The sequence below is a fragment of the Peromyscus maniculatus genome, chromosome 4, assembly GCF_049852395.1.
Source record: "Peromyscus maniculatus bairdii isolate BWxNUB_F1_BW_parent chromosome 4, HU_Pman_BW_mat_3.1, whole genome shotgun sequence".
Taxonomy (NCBI): Eukaryota; Metazoa; Chordata; class Mammalia; order Rodentia; family Cricetidae; genus Peromyscus; species Peromyscus maniculatus.
In genome coordinates this window covers 112,615,164-112,628,734 of record NC_134855.1, presented here as the reverse complement: position 1 = coordinate 112,628,734, position 13,571 = coordinate 112,615,164, and the positions used below count along the sequence as shown (strand labels likewise).

The 13,571-nt window shown below is 38.5% G+C and overlaps 1 protein-coding gene across 2 annotated transcripts in view; it reads left to right on the top strand.

Moving 5' to 3' along the window:
- Positions 1-2,231, top strand: part of Hao1 (hydroxyacid oxidase 1) — a 53,249-nt gene extending 51,018 nt beyond the window's left edge. For both annotated transcript variants that reach the window (XM_006983969.4, XM_042276298.2), the window contains exon 8: positions 1,297-2,231. In XM_006983969.4, the coding sequence (XP_006984031.1) occupies positions 1,297-1,367 (71 nt within the window). In that variant the 3' untranslated portion in view covers positions 1,368-2,231. The remainder of the gene's footprint in view (positions 1-1,296) is intronic.
- The last annotated feature ends 11,340 nt before the right edge of the window (positions 2,232-13,571 follow it).

Here is a 13,571-nt window from a genome sequence, read left to right as displayed (position 1 = left end):
ACAGTGTTATTTGAACCTGACCCCTTTTGTCACATCCACTGCCACCATGTGGCTGTCCCATCATTCTTTCCCTCTCACAGAGGGTATTGGGGTCTACTTCTCTAACTTTGTCTACCTGACTTTTCCCACTCTCCTTTGAAACAGAAACTAGGGTAGCCATCTTAAACATTAATTTAGCTCATGTTCTTCTTGGATCAGAACACTCCAACGACTCTTGACTTACTCAGCATAGACACCGAAGTCCTTACAGTACTTTACAAGGGTCTTGTCACCCTTTCAGTCACAGCTGTGACCCCTGCTGTCCCTGTTACTGTCTCAAGCTTTCATTTGCCTCTTAAAGCTTCCTTGATTATCGGACAAGTTCTAGCCTGGTGGCCTCTGTGCTGGATCTTCCCACTTCCTTGATGCTCCCCAGATGTCTACAAGAAGAGTTCCTCCACCCTTCAGTCTTTCATGTATATTTTTCATTCACAAAAGGACCACCTTTTCATCTGTCTCTAAGTTCCAGCTTTCTGTCCCTGTTCTTCCATTCTTTTTCTTGAGAACCTATCACTATTCATAAATCATCTGTCACATAACTTATTTCTAAAACAACACACATTATATATTTTATGTTGCCCCTCTAGAATATAAAACATGTGACCAGGGATCTTTCCATCTTTTATCTCATTGCAGAGTTTGCAATGTTTAGAGTGGTGCCTGGCTCACAAACAATAAATGTTTGTTAAAAGAATTAGTAAGTGCAGTGTTTACTATGGATGGCTTAGAGTTTGACTCAAAATGGACCTTTAGCTGATGTGTGTGTGGGGGGGGGGGCGGGGGAGAAGCTTTGAGTGAATTACCAGCTTCCCCATTTGAAGTGGAAGTGAGATTCATTTTTTTGTGACCCACAAGGTCCCAATCATCCTGATAGCTACAATTCCTTAAACTGTCTCCCTGCTACTGTGCAGCCCGAGCTTGCCAGAACGTTCAGGAGAAGAATGCCATTCTGTGAATCCTCACTACACATTTTAATTTGCTGCAGACATATCCTAAACGAGAGCTTTCAGCCTCTGGCTGTCTATTAAATGTGGCAGAAAGAATACACTCTTTGTGTTAATAAAAATATGTGCCAGTCATTTTGTATTAAGGACTGTTTAGGTAATAAAAATGGTCTCATGCCACATAAGATTTGGCAAGCCTACCTTGAATCATAAACCTTACATTTGTCAAGTTTTACATTCCTTGGGAAAACGATTACCTGCCTGATTATTATTGCATTCATTTCATATTAAATGTATGCATTATTTTTTTCAGGGTGCCAGAATGTGAAAGTCATCGACAAGACATTGGTGAGGAAAAATCCTTTGGCCGTTTCCAAGATCTGACAGTGCACAATATTTTCCCATCTGTATTATTTTTTTTCCAGCATGTATTACTTGACAAAGAGACACTGTGCAGAGGGTGACCACAGACTGTAACTCCCCACTTCAATACAAAGGGTGTCCTTCTTCTCCAACAAAATAGCGATCCCTTTTCGTTCATTGCTTTTGACTTTTCAATGGGTGTCCTAGGAACCTTTTAGAAAGAAATGGACTTGCATCCTGGAAATATATTAACTGTTAAAAAGAAAACATTGAAAATGTGTTTAGACAACGTCATCCCCTGGCAGGCTAGAGTGCTGGGAAACAAAAGCTATCCTCTGGTAAAATTGGAGGTAGTATGCTCAAGTCAAAGATAATGACCTCACTGTTTATTAACCTGTCTTATGTTTAGATTTCCTTAAGACAGTGGTTCTTACAGTGTGCGCTGGGCTTTGAAAAGCTGGAAATGCCCAAAGAAGCATGAGGTTTGGATCTGCCATGTCGAGAAAACAGCACTAGGTAGAATTGAAATGGATGGTGATAATTTGTGATTTTCTAGAGACTTTTTGTCTTTTAGCACCCTAGTTCTTTGAAGGTAGACTTCCAGCCATATATTAAGTGTCTGAATACATCTGAATGTTGTGCGCTAGTCACCTCATTTGAAAAGGATGTGTTCAGTCCACTTGGGACAATATGGAACTATTTTCATTTTTGAACTCTGTCTACTTATTCCCATTTTTGAGGTGTTGATTTCCCAGTTCCCCTGGAATCTTTCTGGATTCTCTCATTCTCCTCATTTATACTCACATTCAGGGTCAAGTACATATTTTGTGCTTTGTATTCATAGTGAATAAAGATTTGAAACTTTTGTTCAGAAGGAAGCAAAAACTATAGTAATTTTCTTAATTGTTCATGTTGCCTTCTTTGTTTTTTTCTATTTAATGCCATTCTTCCTTGGGCATGGGGCAGTGGAGACACTCTACCATGCCAACTGAAGACCCTATAAAGTGATGACAGTTTTCACTTGCACCTTGCCCTTCTTGTACCCATGCCTCAGGACTCGTACAGTGTGGCAAAGCTTGACTCAGAATACACTCCACTTGTCTCATTGAATGCTACTTAAAAGACACAGTTTTGAAGGTAAAGTTGTTAGTGTTTTAAAGACAACAACCAAAGAGCATCAAACCCTGGACATGAGAACCCTTTTGAATGTGGAACCCTGGACACTGTGAAGGTAACAATACAGGGCTGTTAGTTTTACCAAAGAGAGCTTTCTGCAATGGGAAGCACACCTGGCTTCTGAAGTAATTTTGTTGAAACATGGAATATTGAATGAAGCCACTGAAGGAATCACCATCTTAAAGGATGACTGTTATATTGCTTTATGATTTTGTTTATTGCCTTGTGATCTTCTCCACCTGACTTCTGAATCCCAGATCATTGCTAAATGACAGCAATGCAGACATGGATTTTCCTTTTGAAGTCACATCAGTGTTTGAGTAAAACAAGTATTCATTTACTCTGATAAAATTAGGGACAGTTAGCTCTCATCTTTTCTCCAGATACAGAGGAAATGTTATCTTCATATCATATCATGCTGTCATTTCTAGTTAATTAGTGAAGATGTATTCCCAACTGATTAGTAGAAACTTCTGCTGAATATATTTTGTGTAATATATTCATTTTAGCTACATTGCTCCATCCTAAAATGCTGACAGTAGTTCAGGAAGTGAAGCTCCACAAGAAGGATTTATTCAAATTACAACAAGGATGGATATAGATTATAAATTTCCTATAATTTTTAAAAGCTCAGAACTATGCCATGTAGATTTCTCTTTATGCCATCAGAGTTATACTATGCCTAAAAACCCCATGTTGGATAAGTTTTCCATAACCAGAACGATATGGTTGTTTGGATCCATTGGTAACAAATATGGATACAGGAATGGTCGGAGGCAAGAATGGAGAGTGTTGGTTACACATTACTTTCTAGGAGTTCTGCCATTAAATTTTGTAATTGTCTTTTCTGTTTCTGATTTTTTTTTAAATTTAAGTTAAGCTTATTATTAAACAAGTGCATAAAACACCAACATCATACACAACCATGGTGTACTTCGAAGGTTTTGACATGTGTATATACATACTGTTTAATATTCATCTTTTCTTGGAGTCTTTGAAAAGACTTTTAGGAGAAAGCAATAAGGAAAAGATAGTCTTGTTAGGCTGTGTCCTTGTCTGTTGTGTCATTTAGGGCACAGTGCAGGAGGGCAGTGTCCCTTAAACCATAACCTGTATCAGAACTACTTATAAGATTGTGAAAACAGATTGTCGGGGCCATCTGCTATGACTTCTCATCCAGCCAGCTCAATGAGCCAGTTGTTGGGTGTGAGCTGTAGGGAGAGGCCATGTGCCACCTAGAAAAACTAAGCACACACACACTCTCTCTCTTTTTTTTTTCCTTGAGACAGAGTTTCTCTGTTTAGCTTTGTGCCTTTCCTGGAACTCACTCTGTAGCCCAGGTGGGCCTCGAACTCACAGAGATCTGCTTGCCTCTGTCTCCTGATTGCTGGGATTGAAGGCATGTACTACCACTGCCCAGCTGCACTCTTGAACAACTGATGATTCCAGTTTTATTTTATTTCTTACTGAAACATAAAATGCCTACTTTGAGTGTGTAAAATAGTAAAGACCAAGTGTGTGGGTGGATTCATTTTATACAACTATAGGTCCCCTGTGGCTTATGATGTAGAAAATTTCCATCATTCCTCTGAGTACCCTCTTCTTCAGAAGTAAACAGCACTGGTGTCTATGGCCATTGATTGCTGTTGACTGCTGCTGAGCTGTACACGATGCAAACCTTATGGCATGTGCTTGGGTGTTTGGGATCTTCTGACAACTCCATGGGGAACTCATTCATGCTGAATCTATCAGTAGTTTAGTTTTATTTATTCGTCTGTAGTGTGTAGTGATCCACTGTAGAGCTTTGCTACAGGATAGTGATCTCTTCTCCCATTGCTAGATGTCCTGGTTGTTTCCAGGTTGTGTTTTGTTCTGGAAGTAGCTTCTGCTCTTCATTAATGCAAATGCAGTATTATTTTATGCTTTTCCCAGAAAAAGCTATCCAGTTTGAACACCAAGAATGTTATGTTCCATGTAGATATGGCCTACATCTTCTTCAGGAGCACTCAGTTCTCTTCTCTGTAACATCTTGTCCTCATAGATGTTTGTTTCTCTCATGGCTGAAATAGTTCTTCCTCCCTGATACAGAGTTATGCCTGGGGCCTGTATAGTTTGGGATGGTTGCCAACAGAAACCTCCAGAATTTCCTTTGCTTAAGCTTGCTTATATTCTGCTACCTGGAAAAGTGTGGGTGTGAAATAAACTTCCTCCTAACTACCAGGTTTGGGTACCCAGTTCTCAGGGCCGTAGGGGTGAATACAGTGGGATGGATGCTTCTTAGCGTGCAGTTTGCAAACTACATCTGTATCCTAGCTGAGTTATTCATTTGATTGTTTATCTGGCCCAAACCTTGATGTTTGGGAAACAGCTTGAAAGGGCTGTGGTACATTAGAATAGCATGAAAGGAAGTTGTGGCTTGTTCTCAAAGAAGAAGAAAAGATGTTTTTTTCTTCTCTGTAAAATTCATAATTTATTTACATGCACTGTGTTGCATGTAAGTTGCGTAGCAACAAAAATAAAGTCTGTGTATGAAAATCTGAAGGTTTTATATTACATAAAAATGGGGAACACACTCTGACCTTGTACTGTTTTATAGTGTGTACCATGTCACTTGCCAATTATACAAAGACTTCAGTGTGACAATTTATTTTAGGTATTATGCTAACCCAAGTGTTAGAAGGCCATTCTTATATGTTTACATTATGGGAAACTTTTATCCATTCTAAAGAATACAATTTCCTGTCCTTATCCAAATCTAACTTGTGCAATAGGGCTCTTCTCCTCCTTAATTGGATTGTCCATAGACAGCTGAGGGAAAAGAAAAAAAGATGCTTCTACAAACAAATCATTTCCTGTTTGCTTCTCTAAGGATGATTATCCGAAACTAGATAATGACAAGGTTCAATTGAAAATTTCCCAGATTCTTCTAAAAATCAGGAATTGGGGAACTCTAGAAGCAGAAATGAGGGTTGGTGTTTCTGTAAGCAACATGCCTGATTTCACTTTTTCCTTTGATTCCCTGGGGCTGGGGAGAAGACTTGGGCCCAGCTTCCTACCTGTTTCCCCTAGTTGAACCATTTATCTTTGGGGCTGATTTGTTTTCCTTTGCAGTTAAGCTTGCATTTGTCCCTAATAGTGGTATCTTCTTATTGATGGAGTCATAGACAGAAAGACCTTTTACATCATATACTGCAGTTTCCTTGTCACATTCACTGCCTGAAGGCCAAGGCTAATTTGTTAGGAAGCCCTGGATTAGGAGATTGAATACTAGAGTGCCTGTATTGGTGAAATTATTATGGGCACTCCGCATAGTTAAAAGGAAGATTTATTTAGTGGGTAACTTACAAATGAAGGGATAGGTAGGTTGTGGGGTCTGGGGAAGGCGTATCGCAGTCCATTCGTGTTCTCTGGAGCTCTGCTCGGCCAAGCTCTACCATCCAGGGTCCAGGAACAGAGAGGGAGCTGGCTCATCTGGATCTAGTGTCTCCAGGGTCCTCCCTTATAGGCGTGACAGTTGTCGAGGCCTCAGTGGGGTTTGGAACTTCCAGATCAAAGCTGGAATGGCTACCCACTACATGCCCTGGCTTGTGAACCATAATTTAACCCAGGTCTCCTCCAATCTCACCTGTGAAATGAGGACCAGTGTCTGAATAGGGGTTATTATGAACATAACAGGGGGAAATAGAAGAAAATTGTGAATTGTAGATCAATCTTAAGAGGGAAATCTTACTAACAATCACTAGTAATATGGGAGGTAATTTCACAAATACCAATGTGCATTTTATGTTCACGTAGAAAAAAAGACTTTGTGATATGGACAATTATTTAAAAATTCAAACAATTTAATGGAAAAGAATAAAAATAACCAGAGATTTTAATACATGGATGTGGTGATATTTTGTTTGTGCTTTAACAAATAAATCTCGCCTGAAGATCAGAGTGTGGAGCTAGCACTAGAGGCCAGGCAATGGTGGCACACACCTTTAATCCCAGCACCTGGGAGGAGGAAACAGGAAGTGATATAGCTGGGCAGAGAAAGGAAGTGATAAGGTGGGGTAGAGACAGAAGCTTGGCCCTTTCAAGCTGAGGATTCAGTAAGGAAAAGAAGTCTTTCTAGTGGCTGGTTCTTTTACTGATCTTCAGGCAAGATTTATTTGTTAAAGCACAAACAAAATACCACCACACATGAAAATAACCTATTTATGTTAGGGCTACCATCTCAGAAGCTGCTGTGTATATATAAGAAATAAAAGCCGTATGGGTAGATGCTAGCTAGAGATGTCTTTCCTAAAATAGGGCTTCATACTGAGTGTTATATTTAAGTAAAATGTTTATTTTAGTTTCATTTTAGTAGAAGAGAACATGAAATATGAGAAGAGATTCTTAAAATTAAAATGTTTCCCTTTGAAAAGAGATGTTAGAGCTTACAATGCATACACTGTATATTTTAAAATTATGAAAACTTGAGAATTTGGGGTAGTTTTTGGTTTACAACACACATTTCAATTTCAGACAGCATTTGTTGACCTACTGCTGTGAAGAAGCAATGAGACTCTCACACCTATCCCTCTTTCTTCTTGCAATTTTGTGAACACACTTTTATGTTGTCATACTATCACACACATGCCTTTGTCTCAGGAATGCTGGTCCACAGCAGCTACTTCCCATCTTCCCTAGGCTCTCTGGTTCTTCTTTGATACACTCGATTTCTAGATTCATTGACTAACTGTTAACTAGGAGAAAGACAACATTCTCTGTGCTTCTGTATGTTTAAAAATCTTGAACATTAGATTTCTTTGTCTAGGTGTCTGGCAATATCACTGACCAGTAGGATGTGAGGACAAACTGTAAGACATGATGTATGTGTGAGTTGTTATCAGAGCAGGAGTAAGAAGAACATGTGGCATGCATTGTGATAACAGCTCTTGGAAGCCTAAAGGAATGAAATGTATGTAAGACAGAATGAAGAATGCCCAGCAGAGAGAACAAAACCCTGTATGTCAAATAGCAAAGTAGGATCTGGTATGAAATCATTCTCTAAAGAATTCTGGTACCTACTTGGTATCTACAAATTTCTTTATCATTTGGACTAGTATCGTTAGCCAAGTCAAGGATATCTTTGTGAATACTGTGTCAACAGTCTTAGTATAAACTAGCACGTCTCTCAATTAAATATTAAACCGTTGTAATAGACCATAGCTCTCCCTAAGTTAAGAAGGTGGTTTTTCATTTACATTTTTACTAGAATATTAGTTTATATTCTAACTCTATTGTGTAGTTAGTTACTTGTTGCTATACTGAAATACTTGAGGTAATAAAGGAAAGATGTGTTGGCTCCTGGTTTCAGAGATTACAGTCCATCATCATGTGTTCCTTTGCTTTGCATCTTGGTGAGGCAACATGTTCTGGGAGAAACACAATGAAAAGGCTAGAATCCCAACAGTCCCTTCTAAGATTTCACAGCCTCAAGTAGACCCATCTCTTAAATGCTGCATTTCATGACGGTGCAACAAAATAACAATGGAGCCTTTTACCATATGTGACTTGGTGGAACAGCTAGATCTAAGGTTTAACACATACAATGTAGTTTAAACGTTAAAGAGTAGTATGTGACAGTCTTTTGAAAATTTTGAAATATGTGTTTAAATATAATCTGTGTCATGGTGTGAGTACCCCTATTTTAAGTAGTATTTTTTAAAGCAGTAAGGAGGAAAGCTTTTGAAGAAACTCCTCATTTATTTGACTGAACATTGTTAAAATTCACTATTTTCAACATTCCCAAATATATACCCTCAACAACAGCAATGACTACAGTCCAATAATACTCAAGACTTAGGCATAAGTAAAACCTCAATCTATCAAAGAAAAAGGGATAAAATGATTTATTTCATGCAACTCTTAAATAGTCACGATTAGGCCAGGACAGTGTATACAAAAGCCAGAATTAATCCATTTGAAAGGCAGCCATTGGATCAACTGGTGGATTTGTTCACAGAACTGCAAAAGCAACTGCCTGCTCTCCACTAAACACACCCCATGCTTTGTTGTCAAGTAAACACAAGTTAAATGAAATCCACAGATTTCTCCCCAATCCTCATTTAAGATAAATGTTTCTTGGCTGATCTTCATCTAGGCCTGTTAACAATTTCTTCAGGATTATTCAATTGGTGTTCAACGCTTTTGCCATCTTCTGTCCATCTTGCATCAGACAGGCAAATGATGGAGAAAATGATGCCTATGTAAACAGAGAAACAGGGAAAGAAGGGCCTCTGGGAAGCCAGACTCTGCCCAGGGTTGTTTGATTCTTCTCAGGAAGGCAGCAGTCAAAGGGAATAGACCACGCATGCCTTAACTGCCTCTGCTTTGAAATGGCCTGTCCAGGAACTCGGGAAGGAGAATCTTGTCTCTCCACTGAACATCATGTTAACATATCTACTTCTAAAGCTCTTCTCTGCTATGGGTGAGTGAGGGAAACAAAACACTTGAAAACACTGGACTAAAAGTGTTATATGATGAATGAATCACAATTGCTTATTCTCTAATAACTTCCCCAGACATACACCTTCTTGATGCTGGAGATTTATAGTCTTCCTGTGGCTTTCATCTTGTCCAAATGAAAAGAAAAGAAAGAAGGACCAGCTACAATGAGAAGTGAACAAGTCTAATGTCATTCAAGAATTTAACCTCTTATTACTTTTAATGCATTTTATGTTCTTATAACCCTTGAAGTTTTTGACTGTTGGTCAGAAATCAAACATTAACCATGGATCTCTCATAGTCTTCCCCAATGTAAGTGTCAGTATGGTTTCCTATTCTACATCCATTATAGTTGTGTTTTCTTCAGTCTAGCAGTTGGAAACAGAAATTAAAGACATTAAAATCTAAGAAATGTTCATATTCAGACCCAGGTTACATCATTGAAGCAGTTCAGTGAAATGATTAATTACACTAGTCACTAGAAATCTCATAATGGCAGTTACTAAAATAATATCCAATTAATAAGTACATTTTAACAATTTCACCTGGAGGATGCCAGGATGCCTGGGAGGTGCACTGTTGTGCTTTGGTGCCCTTAGATGTCTCTCTGAGTGTCAGAGTCATGCCATGATGAATAGTGGAGCAGGAGCTGTCACCTGGGCTTTGGGGCTCTGACTAGGATGAATTCCTCCTTGCATTGGTCTTTGTTCTTCTAATATTTAACTTAGGAATGGGCGTTTCTATTCTCAACAACTTACTAACTTTAGAACATTATCAGAAATAGAGTATACAGGCAGTATATTGTGTTCTGTTCACTCATGTAACATTGCTTCAAGTTCACACCACATAGAATGCATTCTGCTGTAAGAAACCCCATGTGAAGGGGCCTGCAAATTAAGTTATGTTGCTACAATGTACCTTAAGTTAACCTTGGGGTTGACGTGTTGGTATTTCCTTTCTTTCTTGCTTTTAAGTAGACTTATGGGTGTACTTACTTGATGTTCTTAATAGAAGTGGGAAGAACACAGATAAACAGTGCTGAGATAGATTGCCGTGTACACGAAGAAAGAGAATGTGCCAGTTTATTTTTGTAGTATTGCCAATTAGCCCCTTGCATGAAAAGTTATTGTTGCTTAGTTAATGTTTGTTAAATTGATTGGTGAATTGTCTTAGTATTATAGAGACTTTTTTGTTTGACATTCTTTACATTTGGAGATATATATATATATATATAGTGACTACCAAAAAGCAAGCAATTGGGAAATCTTAAAATCATAATATTTGAGGAAAAAATTCTAAGAACATTGATTTTGTACCTGAGTCTAAAACTACAAATAAGCATTAATGATCACAAACTGTCATTGTAAAATTGTTTGATTTACAAAAATATAGAAATGATAATACAGTAACATTAAAGAGTATGATTTTTTTTAAATATTGATTCCAAATTTAAAAGTTCTTTGACTCTTTAATAAACATCGAGATTGAGAAAGAACAGAACTTCAACAAAGTGACAGAATTTTAACCTTGTTTGGAGCATGTCAGTTGTGTATCCCCGTATGTCATATGCATTCTTCACACAGTTCAGATAAAGAATTTTTATAGCCAGATAAATAGGGCAAAGGCACGAGATGCATGGCAATAATGCTGGAGTCATCTTAGAACAAGATGTACAATGGACATTTCTCCAGTGCTTCTGAGAAAATTAATGGTATTCAAGCATGATAAAGGATGTCCACATGGGATGCTATAGCTCATGGCAACTTGGTGAAGACAAAACACAAAGTGAGTCAGGGGAAAGGAGGTAGTAATTTGCAAAAACCTCAAAATGGGGAAATTCCCAAGCCATAGGAATAATGCGGTGGGGGTAACAGGGTTGGAAAGCAGCAATGACTGTCTGGATTTTCCGGTCTCATTCCTCCAGAGTGTCTCCTTTGTGCTTTTGTGTCCCAGACCAGCAGCCTTCTCTTGCTGGGACAGTCAGTTGCCTGTAGTTCCCCAAGTTCATGTCTCCTGCATTTGTTGCCAAGTAAACTTCACTTGGTTTTTCCATCTCCTACTCAAGATAATGAGGAAACTGAACTCATGCTGCTCACTTATTCATTTCTTGACCTGTTAAGAAATGTGTTCAGGAAGAAACACTATGAAATGAATATGGGACACTCTAGGTCCTCAGTATTGTGTAAAGGGAAGAGAAGAGTTAATGCTGTTCCCAATGTATGATGACTTTACTGGCAACAAAACAGTAGATACTCTATAGAAACAATGAAATTTGTAGTAAAAATATATCCCATGCAATGTTTTGGACATGCCTTCAAAATATCACTTGTTATGTGAAATTCAAGTTTAACTTGGCCCTCTGTACTGGTATATGTGTGTGGGAAACCTGGCAACCCTATCTTTGTACTATTTTACAAACCAACTCCTGTTTTCTGGCTATATTTTCATTTAAAAAAAGAAGTTTTGGAAACATACAATCAGCCATCTGTATCTGTGGGTTCCATATCCATGGATCCAACTAACCATAGGCCAAACAAACTTATGCCTGCATTGAGTGTGTGCAGATGTTCTTTTCTTGCCTCCATGGCCAAGCACTACAGTATAACAATTGTACAGGATTTGTATTTCATCATGTATTTATAATCTAGAGATGATTTTAAATATATTGGAGGGTAAGTGTAGTTTATAGGCAAATCCTATGCCTTTCTACCAAGGGACTTGAATGTCTGTGCAATTTAGTTTCTGTGAAGGGTCTAGAATGAATTCCCCATTGATACCAAAGGAAGATGCATTTATTCTTGGATTTTAATCTTGTAGTGCCTTGTGAATGTAGCATCCTGGGACAACTGTGAGATGATGGTGTTCAGGAACTAGTCTAGAGTCTAAGTACTGTTTTCTTTGTTTGCTCAGCTTCCCATCAGTGACCCAGAATGACTGTCAATTTAAGATCATGGGATGATGGAAATTTAACAAAGTGAATTTGCTCATTCTTTCAAATTTACTTTCTTGTTTGCTTTCTTGTTGGCATGCCTAAATTATTCCCATACGCTTAAAGTGAAGTATTGTGCTTTGATGAGACCCACCTGCTACTAAGTTGTTTTAAGAAGTTAATTACTTTTCCCAGTCCAGGTATTTATTATGAAAGCTTTGGATACGGATACAATATAGGAAAAGGCCGAGGTTCAGGGGCATGCTGAGAACTCCCAACTCTTGCCCCTTCATCTGAAGTTCAAAAAAAAAAAAAAAAAAAAAAAACGCATCCAGAAAGTACATGATTTACCCAAGGTCAGTTGACTAACTGTAGCAAAATGAGCAATAACTGAAGCTTCATTACAATAAAAAGTTCGAGTTATAAGAAATGCAAAATTTATGTATGCAAATCCCTGGTATAACTCTCCTAAATCAGTCTAAGTAGAAGTATAGATTTCAGGTAAGTAGTACTTACCTGAAATGACCAATTTCAAAATGGAGTAATCATGTTTTTCGTTTTACAATGCTGAAGGCACTATATGAAACAAGCATCTCAAGATCAACAGTAAAAGGAATTCATTCACACATGAGTTGGAAATAACTGCCACAATGCAGCCCTCAGTTCCAAAAGCCACCTTGATACTGTTCTTGGGATGGGCTTGTCCTGATCTGAAGCCCTCTTACTCTGTCAAGTTTGCTGATGAAGGCAGAGAAATGGAATCATTTATAAGTAGATTTTGTAGGTCACTGTCTGTAAGGCCACTTTCTTCCATAACACCAGGATAGTAACAAGGATTTAAATGAAATATTTTTGAGATTGTGATCTTATATGACTTAAAAAAAGTTTCATAAGATCAACTACTAATTTTGTTCTCTGTTACTCTCAGTCAGAATGTTCAGTATCAGGCTAGAGGGCTAGAGGGCTAGAGGGAGAGGAATTTTTTTTTTTTTTTTTTTGCCTTTGCTAACTCAGCTGGCTTCCCAGCTGTCTCTGGGTATGCATGACAATCCATCATTGCTGTCTCCTGGGTAGTTTTCCTATAGGTCATTGCCTATGGCTCCCTCTAATGGCTCTTCATCAGCCTTGTTCTGGTAAGGACTAGAGCCACGGAGAATACAGTTGAATACTTGCCTCTGGCTCCCATTCTGGTCTTGGCAAGGCCAGACACCAGGATGGAGACAGAGACAGGAATCTGGCTATGAGTGTCTGTTCCAGTTAGGTTTCTTGCCAGCTTAAGATCTGGTCCTGATTTGAACACCTGAGACCCCATTCTCCATCTTTTTGGTTCTGTGGTTTAGACAATTATTTCCGCTGTAAGATATGGGAAGTGGTGAAACCTGGAAAGAACACAGGCCCTTGACAGAGAAGGGTACTGACCAGTGTACATGGTTCAAAGCTCATGGCACATAGCACAGAACAGTTCCAGGAAGCCTCTTCTAAGGGTGGCACTTACAGTGACACGTGCTATGAATACCTGTTGAGTTCTAGATCTATCCAATGAACCTGTAACACAGGCATCGCTTCTCCAGAGACAAGGAAAGACCAGATGCTGAGTTTTAGTAACACACAGTAACAAAGTTGAGAGCAGAATGTTGTATGTT